This window comes from Phascolarctos cinereus, unplaced genomic scaffold (assembly GCF_003287225.1).
Source record: "Phascolarctos cinereus isolate Bilbo 61053 unplaced genomic scaffold, phaCin_HiC Scaffold_726;HRSCAF=1367, whole genome shotgun sequence".
NCBI classification, from domain to species: Eukaryota; Metazoa; Chordata; class Mammalia; order Diprotodontia; family Phascolarctidae; genus Phascolarctos; species Phascolarctos cinereus.
Window position 1 is genome coordinate 333,094,930 of NW_027556098.1, and position 23,732 is coordinate 333,118,661.

The 23,732-nt window shown below is 36.5% G+C and overlaps 1 protein-coding gene across 5 annotated transcripts in view; it reads right to left on the reverse strand.

Moving 5' to 3' along the window:
- GRM5 (glutamate metabotropic receptor 5) overlaps positions 1-23,732 on the reverse strand; it is a 667,058-nt gene that overhangs the window by 183,147 nt on the left and 460,179 nt on the right. For all 5 annotated transcript variants that reach the window (XM_020993806.2, XM_020993803.2, XM_020993804.2 and 2 more), the window contains exon 4: positions 8,674-8,909. In XM_020993806.2, the coding sequence (XP_020849465.1) occupies positions 8,674-8,909 (236 nt within the window). The remainder of the gene's footprint in view (positions 1-8,673; positions 8,910-23,732) is intronic.

Genomic DNA, 23,732 nt, shown 5'->3' on the forward strand with positions numbered 1-23,732 from the left:
TAATGATCAGCTGTCACAAACTAACTTTATGTTTATATGTAAACATATATACACATATGAATATACATTTATATACATATGTACATGTATATACAAATATACATATACATACATTGAACAGATGAGGAATCCTAGCCTCAGAGAGATTAAAGGATTGACCAGAATTGTTGTCATTCAGTTGTTTAGCCATGTCCAACTCTTCACAATCCCATGGACCATAGCATGCCAGTCCCTTCTGACCTGAGGGGTTCATCTTCCAATGTCCTATCTTTTAGTATTTTAACACTGTCTATGGGGTTTTCTTGGCCAGAATTACACAACTGTAAATGTCAAGTTTTGAGCCTAGGCTTTCTCAACTCCGAGCCCAGTACTCTATAAACCATGCCACAAGATGTTACCTCTCTTATTCTGCATCTACTTCCTGAAAATTCACCCTGAGGACCTGTGTTTGGGTTCTATCCAAGAATGTCTCATTTCTTCCATGCCTTCTAACTTTTTGTGTTTGAGGTTTTGATTTCCCTCTAGGGAGAAATGATCGTTTTGAAAATTCAAATACTCCAAGGCAATGTGGTTCAAAGGAAAGAAGGCTTGATTTAGAGTCAGGAAATCTGGATTCAAATAAAAGATCTGTAAATAGATATAAGATGTCATAGCACTATAAGTGCAGAGGGAAAAAGCACTATCAGACCCTATGAGGAAGAGCATTCTTCCTGCTGGAAAGTTTCACAGAAGGCTGAATAGAACAACATTTGAGTCAGGCTTTGAAAGATGACTGGATGTCATCAGGCACAGGTGGGTGTTGGAGAGTACTTAGGGCATAGGGAAAGAAGGAAACAGAAATACAGAGGTGAGAAAGCATCTAGCTTAGCTGACATGTTCAGTATTTGAATGGAGTTATCCATAGGTGTCTTTGAACAGAAAAGATTTTTTCCTAACATACTGCATAGCCATAGAGAAAATGAATTTTAGTGATACTGTTATTGTTAATACATTCTTCTAATCTTTAATAGGGTTCAAATGGAAATGACTTGACAGAAATCGTTATGCCATTAGTGTTCCTTTACATTTAATATTCTGCACACTTTGGCACAGATTGATAAAATAAGTGCTTTCCATAGGTGAATATTTTTAGAATGTAAGTTCATCTTTTGTAGAAGTCACTAGCTTTTTTGTGGTTCGTGAACCCCTTGGCCAGTGTGATATAGCCTATGAATCCCTTTGCAGAAGAATAGGTTTATATGCATAAGATGCATATTGAAATTCTGCAGTGGAAATTTTATTTAAAAACAAAACCCAAATTCATAAATCCCCAAGTTAGGAGCCTTTGCTCCTAACTGAAAGCATACTTGCTACACCTGCAAGAGCAGGTAGACAAAAGACATGTTATATATCCCATTCTGGGAAGTAGGCCAGAGCATATGACGTGTTGGACCCAGAGTTAAGATGACTTGAATGTGAATCCTGCCTCAGACTAACTGGGCAACTTTGGGTATGTCTTAACATCACTCAGCCTTGACATCCTCATCTATAAATGGGGTGTAATAGCGGCACCTACCTCCCAGGATTGTGGTGAGGATTACACGAGATGTCATATGAAAAGCACTTTGCATAGCTAAATGCCGTACATGAATGCTAGCTACTATTATTAACCTTTCCTCATATTATTTTGACCTTTCTATATTTTGAAAGCCTTTCATTCCATGCAACTTCCATAATAGAAAATATGAGTATTGAGAATGGCAACCTCTATTAAAATGATTATGTTTTTATAGATTAATATTGTGGACAATGATTTGTTCTACAATGACAATATATTTCCAGAAGAGTTTAATGGCTGAGTTCTCTAAGATATCTTGAGGTATCTGTTTGTACTATAGAGATTTGTCATCTGTCAGTCTATGCATATTTCTACCCATTAAGTAGTTGTAATTACTATGATTATTCATGTAGTCATCTCATTTTTCTGATCTTATTTTAATGGAGAAAGAAATGGTTACTCCTTGCTATAATTCTCTGATATTTAATATTTTTCAGGTTATTACGTAAGTAGATAGGACAATTGTTTTCGGTAACTGAATAAAAATATTGAAATGTAAGCTCATCTTTACTTGGCACTCAGAAAGGATCTTTGGGATGACTCTAGTAGCAGACAGGATGATGGGGATGATATGTACTTCACCCTGTTCCCATATGATTGTTATCTCTTCCATTAGCTTTCCATATTTTAAAAGCCCTTCATTAACCATTATAAATATGACAAATATATTGCAGATACCTATAATACATAGATATTTGACACGGTGATAGCAACTGAAAATGTTTTTCTTAAATGTTTATGGACTGATGTTATGTTTGGATCATCACAGGCAATAATTTTGTCTGTGATGATGCTCTAGTTCCACTACACTTAATTTGCGGAATTCTAAATGATATTTTGACATCTGTTGTTGCTGATGCTGTCATCATCATCACTGTCATCATTAGTAATGATGATGACAGATATTAACATTGCACATTTTTCAGTGAAGGGGCTCCTCTGAGAAAATTCCCTTACCCAATACAAATCATCAACTATTCTGCAACTTATGATCTTATTGTCTGGCCTGCTGATAGTAAGGGGTTCAGTTATGGGACTTGCTCAAGGTCACATAGCCAATACATGTCAGAAGTGGGATTTTAACCTTCCTGACTCTTACCAGTACTCTTCTGGTCTGTGCCATGCTTCCTATTTTATGTTTGCAAATCATAATATTTGCATACTTTGGCTCATTTGATGCTTCCAACAACCCTGTAAAAGAAACACTAAAACTATTATTTTTAGTGTTTTTTTTTAATAGATGAAGGAACCAAAGCTGACAGAGTTAAAGTGACATTCATGTTTGTATAACTAGTAAGCTTTAGGGGTAGAATCTTTACCTAGGGTTCTCATGATTTCGTGTCCCTACCACAGTCTTTCTATCAGAGGAAAACATTAAGGGATTTCTGTGTGTGTCTTGACATAAACTCTACTCAGATTTTAAATGTTCAGCTAAGTGAGTGAAGATCACTGAATACTTTTAATTGATGATGAACATGTGGCAAATTGAAATCAGAGTTCTAGAAAGGCGTGTGTTGGGATCAGTACTTAACTGGGCAGTGAATTTAATCTAGTTTCCTACATACTGTGAATTCAGCAACTTGCAAGCAAGAAGTTTGACAGATGGCCCTTGTGAATATTAAAAGTAGTTGGTGCTTTCTTATGTGACTATATTACATATTATTTCCCTTTAAAATAGAATCCTAAATTGAGAATCGAGTCTTCTGGCATTAAAAGCAACTATGAGAAGGACATAATCCAAAACATATGTTAAGCCAAAGCTGTCACATTAATCCCTAACTGAAAGCTCATTTCTTCAGCTATTACAAAGATGATAATGGGTTTTTACTCAGTAGGTCTAACCATGTAAAACAAGAAAACATCAACCATCTTTCACAGGGATGATAAATACTGGAATGCTATCTAGAGCAGGCAGGTCCTGTCGTGGTCTTCAGATTATTCCCATCTGGACCTCCCATTATTTTACCCATTGTTGATATATATAGTCCAGAGAAATTTTTCTGATCATGGTATATAATATATTAAGAATCAGTTTTCTTAGAAGTGGTGATTAATAGAGAGCATAGCATATCAACCAAAGAGCTTTTATTAACTGTTTACTTTTTGCCAGACACTATATTAAGCAGTTGAAATGTAAAGAAATGAAAAAATACTGCTCCTTCTCTAAGGAGCTCACATTTTAATGGGTGACATAATATGTAAATAGCTATGTACATATAAGATGTGTATTTCTCATAGCCAGGAAGACTTGAATTTAATTCTCATCTCTGACATACACTGGCTCTTTGACCATGGGCAAGTTAACTTAATCTCTTAATGACTTAGGCAACTCTCTAAGACACAACTCTTGTAAGTCACAGACATTCTCTATACCAATGAAATCATTGGTTCAGATACTATCTCTATTCCTGTCAATCTGGAGGGAAGTTTTTAAAACTAGGGATCTGCCTTTGGCCTCATTATGTTCAACATTTTTATAGATGGCTTGGATAAAGGCATAGCTTTTCAGATTTACAGGTAACAAAAACCTAGATTGGGCTAGCTAATGTGTTGGGCAGATGGATCTGGATACAATATGGTCTAGTAGTCCCAGCTAGAACAAAGGGCCAGATTGGTTGAAGGCACCAAGGATGAATACCCTGGAGAAGATAAGTATCTGGAGGGATGTGTTTGTTTCTTTAAAATACTTGAAGTCATATTGTTGATGAGGGTATAGACTTAACCTGCTTCACCACAGAGATGAGAAATAGAAGCAATGGGTTGAAGTTACAAAGAGGTAGACTTAGGTTGGATACAGAGAAAATCTTTTTAATATTAGAACTGTCAATGTAGAATAAATTGTTTTGGTAATTAGGGAAATCTTCAACATTGTCTTTATTCAAACAGAGGCCGAATTACCACTTGCTTAGAAAGTTGTAGAAATAAGTTTGTTTTAGATCTGGATTGGATGAGACACCATACATTCTCAAGGTACATAATCAAATGATTTTAATAAATATTCTTCAGTAACTATTATATGTATAATTCTTGATAGATTTTTCCTCTGATGCTTCCATTTAAAAAACACATTTTTAGAACAGGACTCCAGGACTTCCCACTCAATAGAAATTAAGACAAAAAAGAGAACCACAAGGAGGAGAAACCAGACAACTTAAGCACCTCTTCCATCCCTCATAAAATGTCTTTGTGACATTTACTTTATTGTTTATGTGGTTCAATTTATAAAGTGATCCCTTAACAGGTAATTCCTTTTCAATGCTTTGCCTATGATTCCAGTAGGTTGGGTCTTTGGTTAGGGCTTTGTGATGTAAACAGTCAGGCTTTAAATGCAGATGTGTTGAACTGAGGCACTTTTATTTATTTTTAAAAATAAGACTTCAGTGAAATAGTGAAAAAAAATCCCAATTTGTTTTATTTGAAAACAGATAAATTCAGGTCATACATAAGCTGCTGAAGGGTATGCATTTTTATGATTAATCATCAAATTAATAAGTGGTGTACCTGACATTTTGTTACAGAATCAGAGCATTGTAACAGGCTAATGAAGAGTATTGGGTGCAGGGAGAGGAATTTTGTGAGGAAAATGACAGTAATGTAAGTGAGAGTATGGTTCGCTCTAGTTATCTGTAGCTGACTGTAGGAGGAAGGTTTCTAGCTTGTTAAGCCATTGTAAACTTAGGTAGTTTTAAAAGAGATCTGAGCATCTGGGACACCACTAACATTCTGCAAACTGTCATAAGCTTGTCAGGAGGTGGGCGACAGGTAGAGTTCATGTCAAAGGAGGCAGTGACTGAATGACATTGACTGTCAAGGTAATGATTTTAAAAGAAATGTAGTCTTAAGAAATTTGTCCAGAATAGACTGAAGTAGAATTATTAGATAATAGCTTTAATCTGTCTACCACTTTCTGTGCATTCTAGGTATTTTAAATTTATATCATTTATTTGGTTTAATGGGTTTTTGGATACTTTAGATTTACAAGGAAGCACTTTTAACAGTTTTAATGAAGTAGAAACATCTGGACTACATATCCAGATGCTTCTACTTCATTAAAAAGTTTATATATATATATATATATATATATATATATTATATATATATATATATATATATAATATATATATATATATATACTATCTATGCCATTTTTCTGTTTCAAATAAACCCTGAAATACTTTGGATGATAAGGCACAGCTCCTCTCAATACTAAGGTTCCATGAGTGACTGGTGACTGGTGACTGGGGAAACGAAGGTTTATGATATTTTTAGAGATTTATTTGAAGGTTGAGCTCAAAAATGACAGTAAATCTCCCAAACAATAAAAAAAAGCAATTCCAGGCACTTTTATAGAGATAGACAATATTGGAATGGTGAAAACTGAGATATGTTCTATTTCAAGAACTACGATTTTATTATAATGGGAGGGCTAGCCAACTGAGGCCTTAGTCCTTGTACCAGGCTCTGGTATTCCTTGTCTGGTTTTAAGCCAACATGTGGAACCATGGTAGTATTCAGCCATGACACTCAGGGTTAGTATTACATGATGATGAAAAGTCTTATCATTGTCTTCTTAGACTCAAAAAGGGGCAGTCAGATGGCTCAGTGGATAGAGTGCCAAGACTAGAGTCAGGAAAATCTGCGTTCAAATCTAGCCTTACACACTTATTAGCTGTGTGACCCCAGGCAAGTCACTTAACCCTATTTGCCTCAGATTTCTCATCTGTAAAATGAACTGGGGGGAAGGAAATGGCAAACCAATCCAGTATCATTGCCAAGAAAGCCCCAAATAGGGTCACGGAGTTGGACAAAACTGAAACGACTAAATGACAACAAAATCCCAAGGAACTTATTATTCACTAGTTGCTGATCTAGAATTGTATTTATGAAAGGTTGGAATAGGTGAACTTTCACATTTTCCTGGAGATTTTCCAGTGAGGAAAATTACTGTGAGCTGTTGGGTAGAGAAGGCGCATCAAACTGTATTTCCCCATATGTCCTGTATGTGTTTGTGCCAGAATGGGACCTGTTCCTTTTGTATATTTTGTATTTATTCTTTTTTGATCTTACGTGAATAAATGTATGGAGACATGACAGACCAGACCATGGCCTTTTAAGGTTATGGGTGAGCTAAGCTCATCTAAGGTGAGCTTTTTAGGTCGAAAAAGACCCTCAGCATCTAAAGTCCATAGTAGCAGCATCAGTATCCATTGAAAGGTCATCATTAATGAACAAGGGAGCTCCTTACTCCAAGTGAACTTGGTCGGGATTCTTGAAAGGAAAGGATAAAACATTCTAGGGCCAGAATCCAGAGTATCCCTTGACCACATGTGTTAGTATGCATATGCCTCATTTCCATTGTACTTTTAAGTTTGAGCCCACTTTCCCCAGGGACTTTGCAAATATGTAGGAAAATAACGTTTCTGCTCATTCGCATCTCTTTTGAGTTGTTATATATCTAATGCTTTTGGTATATCTTCACAGTAAATACTCTTTCTTAAAAGTTAGTAGAACTATTCTCTTGATTGGTATTGGGGGCTTAAGATATCATATGGGGGACTTACAATTGATAGACCCACAGGGTACCTTGACAGGAGAAGTAGCCAACCATGCTTTGTATTCCCCTTGTTATTCAGTCATTTCAGTTGTGTCTGACTCTTTGTGATCCCATTTGGGATTTTCCTGGCAAAGATACTGGAGTGGTTTGCCATTTCCTTCTCCAGCTCATTTTACAAATGAATAGCTGAGGCAAAGGGTTAAGTCATAGCCCAAGATTATACAGTCAGTAAGTGTCTGAGGCTGATTTGAACTGAGGATGATGACTCCAGCACTCTATCTGCTGTTCCACTTCTTAGTAAAAGTGGAAGTTGGGCAAATGTGTTTCCCATTTATTAATAAAAGTAGAAGTTGGGTAAGTTAGCCCACAGGAGGTGCTGTACAATGATCCTATGATCCCTCACTACTTATAGACTATAAACTCCTTGAGGGCAGGAGATGTTTTTCATTTTTGTATCTCTATCTTCTAGCACAGTATCTTCCATGTATTGAGAGCCTAATACATGCTTGTTAGCTTGACTTGAATTGATCTGTTTAAGAAAGCAACCCATCTATGTGTTCTCTTCCTGTGAAGTTCTTAGCTGTATTCATCTATACATCCTCTAGAAAGATCTACCCATTGGGATAGTAGGCTCCCTCTAGTCTTTTCATATTTTATGGGTACCAGTGAATCAACTGGGCTCTCATTGTGTTAGACCTTCCTCTTGATAGATGAATGATGTATCTCCGTATCTTATCCTGTGTTTCATTGGTAATATCTCATCTCATGTATAGATCATCAACCCATGAAATAGAGTGCCATAAAAATGCAAATTATTTTCATTGTTAGCAATGCCTACCAAATGCCATAGAAAATATACTGTTATTATTGCTCCCACAACTCACTTCTGATTTTGGTTAAAAAACAGAATAGCAGGTGCAGAACATGAGCATGTAGCTCCATCTCCAGCACGTAGCTGGCACATGGTAAGTGAGTAATGACCTCATTTTACATCATTCATTCATCATTCATTCATTTCTACTATCTTCCCTAGTATTATAGATTACTGGATTATCAGATCATCATTCCAATTGGTCTAATAAACAGTTTTGCCAATGCAGCAAAATTCTGTTATGTCATGTTTTTATGCATAGATTTTGATAACTATGTATTAGATCACTAATATGGGAAGCCTCCTATGATAGATGTTAATTTGCCCTATTTTCCATAAACAGCCTCAGTCACATTGGTTACAGCCTCCTTATCATAATGCCCCATAGCTAATGTAAACTTGTAAGGATTTTTTCTCCCTACTCCCCATGTACTCTAAGGGCATGCATGTATCTGGCCATGTCCAATCTCAATAGAGTCTACATATCTTCTGAAACTAATATCTGTGTAGTACAGGGAGTAAGAGAATTGGACTTTTACACAATATTCATCGCCTAGAGTAAATTGCAGCTACATTTCTTAAAGACACAAGCATTTCAATCAAGACTCATTTTCATTCTCTTTAAAAGAGAAACAATATGTCTCCACTTACTGTTGCAAGTGGTATTGTATTTGCTGTTCTCCTGTGAAAACCCTGCCAGCCGGCACTGGAAGCGATGCTGCCAAAACTCTTGGAACCAAGGGTTTCGCAGGTTGGTTTCTGGTCGGAGTTTCAGGTAGTAATCATCAAACCACTTCACATCAGGAGACTGGAGCTTGATTGTGATTCCACCAACAGCTTCACGTTGGTATCCCTCTGTCACATCATACCTGTCAGCCCAGCCATCACTGTGGGAGACAAATATAGAGAGGCAATACATGAGCTTGGAGAAAGAGCTGTAATCTACTCAAGTGCCTTCATTCGCATCTTTCTTAAAATTAGTGGTCAATGCAAGGTTACAATAGGGTACAATATAACCAAGATGTTCTTCTAACTTGCAAAGACCTCCGTGATGATTTTTGACACAAGACCTTGGAAGAAGTAATACTAGCAAAAACCAACATTTATACAGCACTTCAAAGTTTGTGAAATGTTTTATATTTCTTACAAAATGGGGGTACATTCTTCCCCTGAACACCCACAGGATCACTGAGGAGAATGAGCTCAAACTTATAATATAACAGTAGTGAGCCATACATAGTTAGCAGATAGTGGAGGTGTGACAATAGAGTAGTTCATGACTCCTGTTTGTAGGAAATTCTTTTCTCCTTTCACAATCCTCATGAAGTTACTCTGAGCTATGGCTTCTGCTGGACTATGAGGTTTGGTTCCTTCCTGGCATTCATAGCCAACACTCTTCTCCTCACCAGGGATCACACTCCCTAGAGCTGTTTTATCTTCCAAGTAGCTGTCTTTCGTTATTTAGCTTTGTTGGTGTGTGGGCATGCTTATTCTCATTTATTCTCAGGGTGCCCTTGGTATGTCTCTCACTGCTCCTGGATGAATGTTTGTCTCCTAATGGTCCAGGATATTTGATAACATGGTTAATATAAAGGCAATGAGAATAGGACTATGGCATTTTCTTTGGGCTAACCTGCCCTCCCTTTGTCTTCTGGTATATGCATAAGGGTCTGCCTCCTCCAGGCACGCCTAGGCCTTTTTACTGATTGACTTCTTGTTGGGTTGTGGCTACTGAAATTTCCCTACTATTTAAATCACCTAGAGGTATAGTCATCCTGTTTAGTTATTCCATCACACTCATCCTTTCTTGACCCAAAGGAGTCACACCCCTTAATGGGCTTAAAGGGCATAGACCATTCTGTTTATATATTTAACACTTCATCATTTCCTTAAGCTGATTACATTATATAAGCTGAGTTAGAGGTATGAAATCCCATTCCTTATAATGGTAAGGCATGTGTCTTCCTCTCATAGAACTTGTAGTTATGACAATGAAATGAAATATTCTATAGGCTCTGCCAAGCTTCAGAGACTTCCATTATAAACCTGTGCAAAACAGACCTGTCTGTTCTCCAAGGTAAGATCAGGGAACAATCACCAGAATATGATGGTGAAACCCTTGACAAGTACTGACTAAAGTCACTAGGTTGTATATATGAACTCATAGATCTTTTAAAGTTGAAGACAATGCCACAAGTAAGTCTGAAAAGAGAAACATAGAAAACTCTTCCTAGTAGCCCTCTTCATCAAAGACACAAGTTATAGAACACAGCCTATAATTAATCTTCAAAAATTGAAGAGGCAAAATACTGGACATTCACCACCACTTAACTGGTTCTATGAGAACAAGACATCAGATGAAAGTCCTTGATGTCCTCCAAGACATCAGTTCTTCAAGAGACAGACAGTTTATCCTATAAAACATCTTCCAAGAAAAAAATAAATTTTTGGGAGACCAAAAACACCACATAATTTTTATAGAGCATTGAAACTGCCAGTAGGGCTGAGGAGAGCTGCTTAGATATGTTACCAGGTGGAGGTGTGCAGATGTCGCATATGAACTCATCAAACTATTGCCATGAAGGTAGAATGGAGTGGGTGAGGCTGAGAAGTTTGGACCAAGGACGAGTGGCAAAGAATACAGTAACATCGCAGAAGGAAGATGGAGAGAGAAACTCTTTCCATCCCGGAAGTGTAATTTAGGTTCCAGAGAGAGTTGATGATGATCAAATAAGTTTGTGCAGTGTATCTAAAAACATAAACAAAATTAAAATTGCATTGCTCAGTGCTGAAGAAAATATAATCTATCGCACTAGAGGAACAGAGTAGTGGAAAATTACTGAGCACTTCATGGCCTGGGAGAGGGCAGTCTCTGAGACTAAGATGTAGACTAGAGTTTGAAGAGATAAATCCCCTGAAATCCCTTTCCATCAGGGAGTAGATGGATATATCCATCAGTGGGAAATAACACTCAACTAATTGTAGTCGGGTTAAAAGTTTTTTAAAGTTTCAACTCTTTTTCCACCTCTTACCTTTCCTCCTATGCCCGCCTTTTTGAGTATTATGAAGGGGGAGGTTTATAAGTTAATAATATATAGAAAATACTTAGTCAATGAGCATTTATTAAATACCTATTATGTGCCACATAGAGGGAAAACAAAAACAGAGATGAAATGTATCTTCTTGTGTTATTCTAAAAATCTACATGAAAAGGTAGTATGGTATAGTAAGAGGAAGCCCAATAATGAATAAGGAGTTGTCCACAGATCCAGGAGGACCAGGGGGTCAAATACCATTTTTAATATATACTAACTCTGTGACCCTAGCAAGTTCGCTTATTTCTCCTTTTTTTTTTCATTTTGCAGGCCCCCTCTTGACTGGCTCCAGTAATTAGATCAGCCCTAATAATTAGCTTGGTCTCAGGATATAAGCTCTTGTTTACATCCTGAGTCTAAGCTAATTATTAAGTGCTTGCTCTAGCTACTAGCCTTAACCAACCAACACCACCATATTCCTGACACTGACAACCCCCTCTCCCCTCCCTAATCTCCACCCTGCTCCATCTCACAAAAATAATCAAATTAATGACTACTTTTTCTTTATCTTCCCTGACATTTTTCCATATGTATTCTCTCCCACTATTAGAATGTAAGCACTTTGAGGGCTGGAAACTGTTTTTCTTTTGTATTTGTATCCCCACCATTTTAGCACTAGGACTGACCTCATTGGAGATAAGTTGAAGACCTAACATACCCATGGCCTCGCATTCTATGCAAATCTTGTTTTTCTTTTCCTGAAAAACCTTCATGGCTCTGTGTGTTTTGGGTCTTCCTTTAGGTGCTACTATGGGTAGTACTAGAACCGGAATCAGTAAACTTGAGTTCAAACCCATTCTTTGGCATTTATCAGCTGTGAGTGACCCTGGTTAATCACTTAACCTCAGTTTCCTTATATATAAAATGAAGATAATAATAGCATTTTTCTCCTTGGGTTGTTGTGAGGACAAAATGAGATATTTGTAAAAGTGCTTTGTTGTTCTCAAAGCATTATAAAATCCTAGTTAATAGCTAGTGAATTATCTCCTGCCATTTCATCAATTCCAATAAAGTGTGAAGATTCCCATTGGTCAAACCTTGCTTTTGCTAAATAACCAAAGCACTCCCTTTTCTAATCTTACATTTCCCTCATGAGATCTGTTAGATATTAATATTATTATATAACAGCATTATTTGGGAAAGCTTCTTGTGGCACATAGCTGTTCATGCCTTGTTCCCAGAAAGAATAGAGAAGATTTCAAAGCTGTTTACTTTGTCTCATCATTGCTTTTATTACATTAGTTCATTTTCTACCATCCCCATGATGTTCTTTTTCAGACTCAGGAAGTTTTATTTTAAACTAGCAGGCTAAACAAAATGGGATCATTGTGTTCATGCCTTCTCTTCTCTTTGGGTATGCTTGTTACCTCACTGCTATGGGAATGTGACTCTCATTAGCATTCCAGATATCACATAGGCACCATGCAAAATGGGGCAGGCATGATATTTGTCATGAACAGATTCCCTTCTCCATGAAAGTTGGATGTGAAACTGCTCTGTTTATTCATTCTAGTTCATTCTTATGTAAGACTATTATTAGGGATATTATATAAGAAATGTAGGCCTGTAATGGGACCAATTTGCCCTTCACAATTCATTCATTGACTTAAATGGGGGTTTCACATGTACCTCCTCTTATAGCTACTATTCCCTCAAAAGAAAGTGTCAGGACCTTAGGGTACTAATTTACTCATCTCTCATCATATTCTCCTTTTTTATTATGAGTCTCTTGCCTACATTCACAAATTAGAATTTTTTAAAATACACTATGAAATCAGTAAGAGATATAGTTTGACGTAATAGATACAAGGCTGACCATGAATTCAGTAAAACTTGGGCTCAGGTTCTGCTTCTAATATATAGTAACAATGGGGAAGTTTTGCAATTCTCTACATCCCTAGACAATATTAGAGGATTTATTGATCTGCATTTGTGGAGGGGACTTCCATACTATGAATTCCTAACAGTGATTTTTCAAAAACATAGAAAAAGTCCAAAATGATCAAAACCACACCACCAGGATAGAGACCTTAAAATTCTTTTTATTTCTTCCCATGAATTTAAGCATATGTGAATTAGAGAGGGTCTTATTGTTATAGACCAGGGGTAGAAAAACTACTGCCTACAGCTCAAATTTGGAAAGGCAAATTTGCCTTGCCTACTTTTGTACAGACAGCAAAAGGGTTTTTTTTAATATTTTAAATGAAACTTTATTGTGTTTAAAAATGTACAAAAGATAACAACTATTCTTAAATGTGGGCTGTACAAAAACAGGTGCTTAGGGTGAAGTTGGCTTACCACTGACATAAAATACAATGCTATCATTTAAGGGCCTTGGGCAGGTAAGTCCTTTATCATATAGTCATTTCGATTTTTAAATCTTTGTGAGGGCTATTGGCCAAAAAGAGATCAAGAAGCATGTCTGGATAAGTTGCTATATCCTAAAATTGAAGTTAAATACATTCCTGATTAGTTTATATTCATATGAACTTGCCAAGAGAGAAAGAATCTAAGATAGCCATAAAGTAACAATGAAATAATATTTTCAAAAGAACTTACCTTCAAACTAGTGTTTTAAGGTGAAAAAGTACTTTAATACACATCATTTTATTTGATACAATAATCCTATGGCAACTAGGTGGAGTAGTGGCTAGGGCTAGGGTACTGGGTCTGGAGGCAGGAAGACCTGTGTTCAAATCCAGGCTCAGATACTTACTAGTTGTCTGACCTTGGACAGTAATTTAATATCTGTTTGCATCAGTTCCCTCATCTGTAAAATGGAGACAATGATAACACCTACCTCCTGTGATTATTGTAAAACCAAATGAGGTAATATTTGTGAAGCGCTTAGCACAGCTAGGTGGCTTAGAAGCTAGCTGGGCCTGGACTTAGGAAGACCTGAATTAAAATCTGGACTCATACACTTACTAGTTATATGACCCTGGGCAAGTCAATTAGCTCTGTTTGCCTCAGTTTCCTCATATGTAAAATGAGCTGGATAAGGAAATGGCAAACCACTTTGGCATCTTTGCCAAGAAAACCCCAAATGGAGTCATAAAGATGGATGTGACTAAATGATTGAACAACATAGCACAGTATCTAACATATAGTCAGTACTATATAAATGCTATTATTAGTAGTATTAGCAGTAGCAAAAGTAGTTAGCAGTAGTAGTAGTAGGAGTAGGAGTAGGAGTAGGAACAGGAGTAGTTAGTTAGTTAGTTAGTTAATTTATACAATTATTCCCCCCATTTTATAGATAAGAGGAAGTAAGACGTAGTGAAGTTAATGAGCATGACTTAGGTCATATAGCTAGCAATTGGTAGACCTGAGACTTTTATCCAGAAATTTGGGTCCCTGAGTCAAAAGTTCTCCTCTCAATGCCCTTCAACTTCAGTATGTTCTTGGGATCATAACATTTTGAATTGGAAAGGACATTAGAAATAATCTGGTCTGATCCTATCAGGTTATCTGAAGGTCACAAAGGTAGTATCTCTCAGGATGCCTTTACCATTGCTACCTGCCTTTTGCTGCTTACTAACAGAAGAATTCAGTGTGTTTACTACATCCCTGTGTCACTTTATCATCATTCATTCAACAAACATTTACTGTTTACTATGACCAGGTACTGAGATAAGCACTAGTAATTAAAAAAAAAAGATGAAATAATCCCGCCCTAAAAGACTACATTATTTTACATGAAAACAACAATAACATTGAATATCTATCTATCCATCCATCTATCTATCCATCTATCCATCCATCTATCTATCTATCTATCTATCTATCTATCTATCTATCTATCTATCTATCTATCTATCTTCCTGGTGGGAGGAATCAGCAATGAGTGGAGAGGAGATTGAGATAGGTCCCTTCCATGTAGATCATGCCTCTTGAGCTGACCTTTGAAGGGAGCTCATACTTCTTTGAGGCAGAGAGTATACTTTCTAAGAATGGGTGAAAGGATTGTGAGAAGGCACAGAACCAGGGGAGAATGTCACATAGGGCACAAGAAGGAGACTAATGCACAAAAGCCTGGAAAAATACATGGCAATGTCAAATGCTGTCAAGTAGTCAAAAAGTAGTCAAAAAAGAACGAAGATTGCAGAGAGATAATCGAAGTAACTTTGGAGAGAACAGTTGAGTGGTGAGTTCTAAAGCCAGATTGCAAGGAGGAAAGGAGTGAATGAGTGGAGAGAAAGTAGAAATAATCAGAACAGAAATTTTTTTTCTAGAAATTTGGATGTGGAAGTGAGTGGTGACAAAGGGTGATTGCTTAAAGGGATGGTAGGTTCTAGTGAGGATTTTTATGTATGGGAGAGAATTGGGCATTTTTTTAAGCAGTAGAAAAGGAGCTAATGTGCAAGGAAAGTTTTAAAACTAGCCAAAATGAAGGCATTATGGAAGGGGAAAGTTCTTAAAGGAAATATGAGGTGTTGGGACCAAGATCACAAGAGTATTTGTAAGGAACAAGAAGGGACAGCTCTTCCTCAGAGACAGACACAATAGGGGATAGACTGAAGAATGCTGTTAGTGGGTTACATTTTACTATTTCAGGTTTAAGAAATACTCTCAGAACTAAAAGAAGAAGACCTCTGACCCAAAATTATGAACACAAATTTTAAAACATATGTAGTAACTGCCATGGAATGTTTCTGATGAACAGAAATAGGAATGAATGATTTTATCGTAGAGAACCCTTTGACTCCATTCTTTATTTAATTTATTGTCCCAACTATACCTCAGCACAGAAAACATTTGCTATAACTTGTCCAATCTATCACAAATCATTTCAATTTACCCATTTCCACCACAGAGATAACACTCAATTATTTAATCTGCCCTGAAACATTTTTTCTTTTTTTTCCTCCACTGATCTCTAATGCCTAGGCTTTTCCAAAACACATCTGATACTTAAAAAACCCATCCATTCCTTATCTTTTCCAGGTCATTTTTAGCCTTAATTCCCATCTAACTTTTATTTATCCCAACTAGTGTTTTTTATAGAAACTAACGGGTTAGTTCTATTTCCGTGACCTTGCATCTCATCACTCTTCTTATTTTACTTAGTCTATGTTTTTATAAAATGAAGAATAGCTGTTGGCACTCTTAAAATGACAAGCAGCAACAATAACAGAACACTATAGGCTTGGCACTATAGGCAATTATGCCCTTATTATGTAAATACCACCTGTGATTATGGAAATTTATAGTTAGTATTTTTATCATCTATTGTATTAACCTACTGGCACACAAGGCAGATTAATGGCCATAATAGCTATCGAGTGAGCACAGAGGATTTCGGATATTATAAAGTTCACTATCTAAATTAGGTTTTGCAACAGTGCAGATACCTCTGCAGGTATTAACTGAAAAGAAAATAAAAGTTCTTAGAACATCACAATGAAATAGCATGATAACTGTTCAATGTAAAAGTGGACGTCTAAACAAGTTTAAAATTCTTCTCTACCTGGATCCTGGTTGGCGATATGAATGAAGCATATTTGTTCTTATTTTTGAATAATTGCTATGGAAAACAGCGAAATCTATATTGTTTTACAATCCCATGATCCTGGTTGGGGCTGAATTCAAGGAGGATGCTCTCTCTCTCTCTCTCTCTCTCTCTCTCTCTCTCTCTCTCTCTCTCTCTCTCTCTGTTTGGCTAGGCATTTGGATTTAAGTGACTTGCCCAGGGTCACATAGCTAGTAAGTATCAAATGTCTGAGGCCAGATTTGAACTCAGGGATGTTCTCTTTAATTTGCAAGGTAAGGCAAGGCCATCTGCATTGAGGACAGGAATAGTATGCAAAATGAGGGACTCTTAAGTCATCATGAGTTCTGATCACAAGTATGAAATGTAACTGCAAGTTCAGTGACCCTCTTAGAAGAGACCTTACATAATAATGAAAACCTTATTCAATAGACATAGCCGCCATTGGAATCCAAAGACCTGGCTTCAAAACTTAGCTCTAGCGTTGACTACTGGTGCAAGTCACTTAGTCTCTGTGGGCCTGTTTCCTTCTCTAGAAAATGAGGGGATTGAGCTAGATGACCTTTGAGGTCCTTTGTATTTGTAGATGCCTAAATCTATGATTTTCTGTCTATATTATGTAGTTACCCACTACTCCTGTCCCCTACACACACATTATGGCACTGTTGCTTACTTGTAATGTTCCTAAAATTTGTAAAAGGCCTCCTGCCTGCACGGTGCCAAGGGAGCATCATATATGTGAGTGAGAAACCAAGGACAATTGCTAGATCATGGAGACCCAAGACTTATTTTTACTGCATGGGATTACTTACAAGGGTAATCATAAATCATACCAGGGCCAATCTCCCAACCCTTTTCAAATCTCTTCAGTCAAATATGATGCCCACAGATCGTGAGGTGATTTTTAAATGAATAAAAATAATACTCTAGATAAAGGGCGGTGAGACTAAATTAAAGGAACAAAGACCCATTATGCTGCCATCTTTCTCCAGGGAAGCATATTGCCCTGTGTCCTGCAGTACTACACAGTCTCCAGAGAGCCTTTTCCTTCTGGGGACCTTGAATCACAAACAACTTATGGTAGGTAGGGGGGTAGCAGGACCAAGACAGCTGCATTACATAAATTTCAGTTTGTAATAAGTCATAGTAGCTCATTGATAATTCTATGCCCTAAGCTATATATAGGGTGGTAACATCATCATATCTTACAGCCAACAATGTTCTCAGTCTCAGAAGATTAGAACATTAAGATCTAGACTGCAGTTTCAACCAACTCAATCAAAAACATTTCTCTTTGCTGATGATGGCATGTGAACAAATACCTCTTTCTTTTCACCTCATCTTTTCCATTCATTATAAAACGGGAAAACATTACTATTGTATGCAGTAGTGTTAATTATTTTGGAAGGGTGAATTGACTGTCATCTTCCCCAGTGAATCTCTCCCCATTTTCTACCTGATGCCATTAAGGTTAATGAGTGCATTCATTAGGCTGTAGCCCAGCGTTTTTTTTGAAAAATCTGTTCACAGCCCACATAATTATCATGGAAACTGCTGTTCTTCCCACATGTAATTACCATTCTGCCAAATCTCTAACTGATAGAATTTTAACAGATATTTTGGGATTTTTTTTTTGGGTGAGAGTGGGAGTTTACTGACTGCTTACATATCTTTATATAATAAATTATTTAATGGAGCAGGTCTTAGAAACTCTAAATATAAAATTTTAAAAGCATCTAAAGATAACTGAGCTTTCTAACAGAAGTCATCTTTGTATATGTAATCACTAGTAAACACCAATGAATTGCTTAATTCAAATGTATGCTTAGGGTGGAGTAGAATAGGTAACTGACTAAAATTGTGGTCCTGATATATTTTATCCAGATTTTCTTGGATTCAATTTGTAGATTGAGGCAGCTTGGAGGCACCATAGTGCACAGACTGCTGGGCTTGGAGTGAGGAAGACCTGAGTTTAAATCCAGATTTGGAGACTTACTAGCTGTGTGATCCTGGGAAAGTTGCTTAACCATTGTCTGCCTCAGTTTCCTCAACTTTAAGATAGGGCTAACTATAATAATAACAGTAATCGATAACATTTATGCAGTGCTTAGTATGTGTCAGGCACTGTGCTAAGTGCTTTGAAATTATTATCTCATTTGATCTTTACAACAACCCTTCAATGTTATTATTATTCTCATTTTACAGCTAAAGCAACGGAGGCAAACAGAGGTTACAGGACTTGTCCAGCATCCAGCTATAGCAATAGCTTCTACCTCTAGGTCTTTGTGAGGATCAAATAAGATATTTGTAAAGCATTTAGTAGAGTGCCTGTCATATAGCAGATGCTTAATAAATGCTTGCTCCATTCCCCATCTATCCATGATGGTCTGATTTTTTTTATGAGGACAAGAAAAGATGAGAATTAATGTAATTCTATTTATTTTTGATATTCACGTTTTCTTTCCTGTAAATTAGAACAAAAATTTGCTTCCAACTAGTCTATCCATATGCTATGAAAATGTTTTTTCTAACATGAAAATGCTCTGGCAAACATACAAAGTGGTAATTTAATATAATACTGAGGCCCATCTACATCTAAAGAAATATTTTATTCAATAGACTTTACTTAAATGTAGGAGGATGGGGGGGAATAATTCATCTAAATACTTCCAAATGTCAGGAAGCTCATTATCTAATAAGGCAGAAGGTTCCAACTTTGAGTGGTTCTATGAGATAGAAAATGTTTTATCTTAAAAGGAAAAGTGGTTAGTTTCACATTTTTTTTTGTTTATTCATTCCTATTTCTAGTGATTATCTGTCCTTGTTCTAGGCATAAATCATTTATAGAACAATTGATTCTTGATGTTGGTGCAGAATGATGCCTACCTCATTGGTCTACAGCTCCCTAAATCTATCTAATTCCCAACTCTTTTTAAAAAAATTATGGTATTTTCCCATTTCCTGTCCCTTTCCATTTTGGCATATTTGCTGTTCACCATGATTGCTCAAAGATGACTTACAGTGTCTTTGTGATTACATGTGCCAGTACTTTCACTATTGGGATATATATTTTTGGGGACCAAGAGATATGAATAAATCAAAAACAGCTAAGAACTTTTTTCCTATATCCCCACTTGTCTTGGAGTTTAATTCCCTCTCAACCATGTTTGTTCTATTTAGTATCTGTTTGAAGATCATCCTCTTTTATAGATACATTCAGAACTGAATAGGATAAAGTAGTTATGCTTCTTCTTTGTCACTTACTAGTATAATAATAGCTAATATTTATAAAGTATTCTAAGACTTTCAAAGCATTTCATATATTTTGTCTTATTTAATTTGATACTTATAACCATCTTGTGAGATAGTGCTATTTTATCTTATATGACACATAACAAAACAAAGGCAGAGTTGAATGATGTGCTTAGGGTCACATAGCTACTAAGTCAGGAATCACACTCAGGTCTTCTTACGTATACAGCACTTATTATTCAATCTAACTACCTCTATCCTTATGCCCATCAACCCCAATGGACCCTTATGCCATATAACCCCAGTGCTTGCAGTAAAAGAATATGCATTTTAATGCTGGTTCTTCTATTATGCATTTAACTTTGGGTAAATCACTTAAGCTCTTTCACTCTCAGTTTCCTCATTTACAAAATGGTGGGGCTGGAATTAAGGACTCTAAAGTTGCTTCCTGCTTTAATTCTATGATCCTTCTTCATTATTCTTATCTCTCTGGACACAGATAAAAATCATTGCACATATATTCTTTTCCTAAACCTTACCTTGAAAGTCTAATATTAATATCTGATCATGGCATGGAGATCACCATGTATTCACAAAGGATTGGCCAATGAACACAATCTTTAGCCCACCCAAAGAAAAAGGAAAGGTTTTGAGGATGAGCTTGGCAGCCAATCTGTTATCTGAGACCACCTCCACTTCAGTAGAAGTTTATCACAAGAAAGACATACAACAAGAGTTGATCCCTTTCTTTTCTTTTATAGATCATGTGGGAAGAGTATAACAGGCATAATTATTTACGAAATGGATAAAAATGCAAAAGCATATTATGTAGCCTTTTTTCACTTCTGCAGTCATAGTTACAGAAAAAGGATTAGAAGGTGCTCTTCTTTTCCCTATTCACTTTTTGGAGAGTTTGTAGAGTTTTTTTAGAACAATTGCAAAACTAATTTACCTATTGGTATTATTAAAATGAGACCTTTTGACCAATGACCAACAAACTGACATGTTGTTAGAGGAGGAACTTTCTTCCTTCTGAAGAAAGAAATGAAAATGAAAAATGTCACCAGCCTTCCCATCTATGTTGACATGTATTCTGTGATGTAGTAAATAGAGTACTAGGTTTGGAGTCAGGAAGATTGGGTGAGAATCCTGTATTTGATGTATAATATTGATATGATACTGGGAAAGTCACAATTTCCCCGAGTTTTAGTTTCCTTATATGTAAAATGATGACAATAATGGCATCTACCTTGTTGAGTTGTTAGGATCAGATGAAATAATTCATGTAAAGGATATTAAAAGGATTAAAGATCTATATGATTTCAAGCCAAGCACTATGGCACGTCACTCCATTTAATTAGTAGGATATTGTATGCTTGCCTTTTCTCAAAGCTCTTCATAAACTTTTGGAGAGTTTTAACTGTAGGATGGAGCAGAAGGTAGGGTTAGCAAAGAAGGAAACTATATAAGTTGTAATATACAATGGAGAAGAAGGAACTTTTTTTCTTAAAAATAAACCATTTATGGTGGAAAATTGTTTGTAATAGTAGGTAGTTGTTCATTCAAAATTGTTGAGTCACACAAGTCACATGAAGGCTCAAAGCCTCCACAAATCACTAATAATCATACTCATGTAAATTAAAGTAATTCTGCCTTACACTGGCAAAGAAGGGGGAGGGGAGGAGGGGAGGAAAATACTAAATATTGAAGGGCTGTGAAACAATAGGCCCATTAATCTGTAGGAAAACAGGTCCATTCAAGGATTCACCAGACTTTGGTAGACTTGTGAATGGGTACAACTATTCTGGAAATCACGCAAAAAGTCATTAAATAGTACATGCCATTTGGCCCAGCTCTAAAATGAGTAAGCCAATATGCACGTGCGCACACACACACACACACACACACACACACACACACACGTCAAAGAAAGAAGAAAAAAATATATGGCAGCTCTTTTATGGAGGCAAAAAAGTAGAAATTAAAGTGATGCTCATCAATTGAGAGTGGCTGAATTGTAGTATATGAATGTGATGGTACTAATGTTCTTTAAGAAATGAAGAAATAGATGATTTCAAAAAGATAAGAAAAAACTTGTATGAACTGATGCAGAGTGGGGTGAGCAGTATCAGAAGAAGAAATGGTATTATTATGTTAATATTAAAAAAAATGAACAATTTAGAAGGCTTTTATAAACTGATGAAGAATGAAATGGGCAGAACCAGGGGAACAATTAAGAAAACACTGTAAAGACAAACAACTTTGAAAGCTTTAACAACTATAATCAGTACAATGACTATCCAAAATTCCAGACGACCAATGATAAAATATGTTGCACAACTCCTGACAAATAAGTAATGTAATTAAGTTGTAGAATGAGACATTTTAAACATAATCCATGAGGATGTTTGTTTTGCTTGACTTTGTATTTTTGCTACAAGGAAATAACTCATTTTTATTGTTTAATGGGGTAGGGGTGGGAGAAAAATAATTTCTGTTAATAAAAAATTAAATTTTAATACAAATTTTAAAAATGGAAAAAAAATTATTTATGCATCCAGCAAATATTTTGCTAGTACTTTTAAGTCTTTATACATCCTGATTGTACTTCTGTCTTTAAATAAATTTCTCTAGCTAAAATTCAAAGAGGTCTAGTTTTGGTAGAGAGAAAGAGGTGCACCTTGGTGTTAGATCATTCAGGAAGTGGCAATGCATTTGAGAGTACCAGACTAGTGATCAGAGGATAACAAATTACTGACCTTAAGAAAGATAGCTCGGGATTGAGATAGTCTCTCTTTCCCTGGGACATAAATTGTTGTAGTCCCTGGAGAAATCTGGCATCAGCTGGGTCCCCAAGGATGCTTTTACAGCAGCTGCACACTATGAACACTGCTGACCTCATCTATTTCACACCCTAAGACTGGGAAGGGGAAGGTCAGCACAGGCAATCTGCAGCACCACACAAAGTGCCTCTGTATAAAACTTTTCTTCCACTTGTTTCACCAACTGAAGATTTATTTTCCTTAATGAGCTTCTCTTTTGGGACCAAATACTCCAGAGAGCATTAAAGACCTCCACCTTACTGTCAGTTGTTTAATCACATTTTAAAATTAGCTAGGATCAGCCTCAGGGGATGAGGATTTTTATTAGAGCCTGGTTTCAATGTAGGATGGCCAAAAACTTGGAATTGGATTCATGCTGAAGAACATATTTTATCTCCAAAGGCAGAGGGAAGGAGTGCCAGTTTGGGCTTTCTGTGTTATGTATTCATTTCCAAGCAGTTTGGTGATCTTCCTTACCCTCCCACTATAACTTGAATTCTCCCCCCTGTACTCAGATACATAAGCTTTTATTTTTTTATCTAGTCAAGAACCAGGCCAACCTGTTAGTGCCAGTCATTTCTAAACCATGCTCTGATATTACTTTCCAATTCTTTCACTCACCTTAGTGTTGTCTTCCACTATTAGAATGTTATACACTCTTTGAGGACAGGTATGGTCTTTATATTCCTAGCACTTAGCACATGACTGATACATGGTCATCGCTTAATAGATGCTTTTCATTTATTCACTCATTCATTCATTAATTCATGCATTGATGTATGGAGTTAAGGTCCTATCTTTTTTTTTTTCTTTCTTTTTCCTTTTTTTTTTTTAATTTAAGAAATCCTAACAGGAGAGGTGGCTGGATAGCTCAGTGGATGGAGCTCTGGGCCTGGAGTCAGGAAGACCCAAGTTCAAATCCGGCCTCAGATGCTTACCATCTGTGTGACCCTGGGCAAATCAGTAAACCTTGTTTACCTCAGTTTCCTCATCTGTAAAATAAGCTAGAGAAGGAAAGAAAAACCCAAATTGAGTCACAAAGAGCTAGAC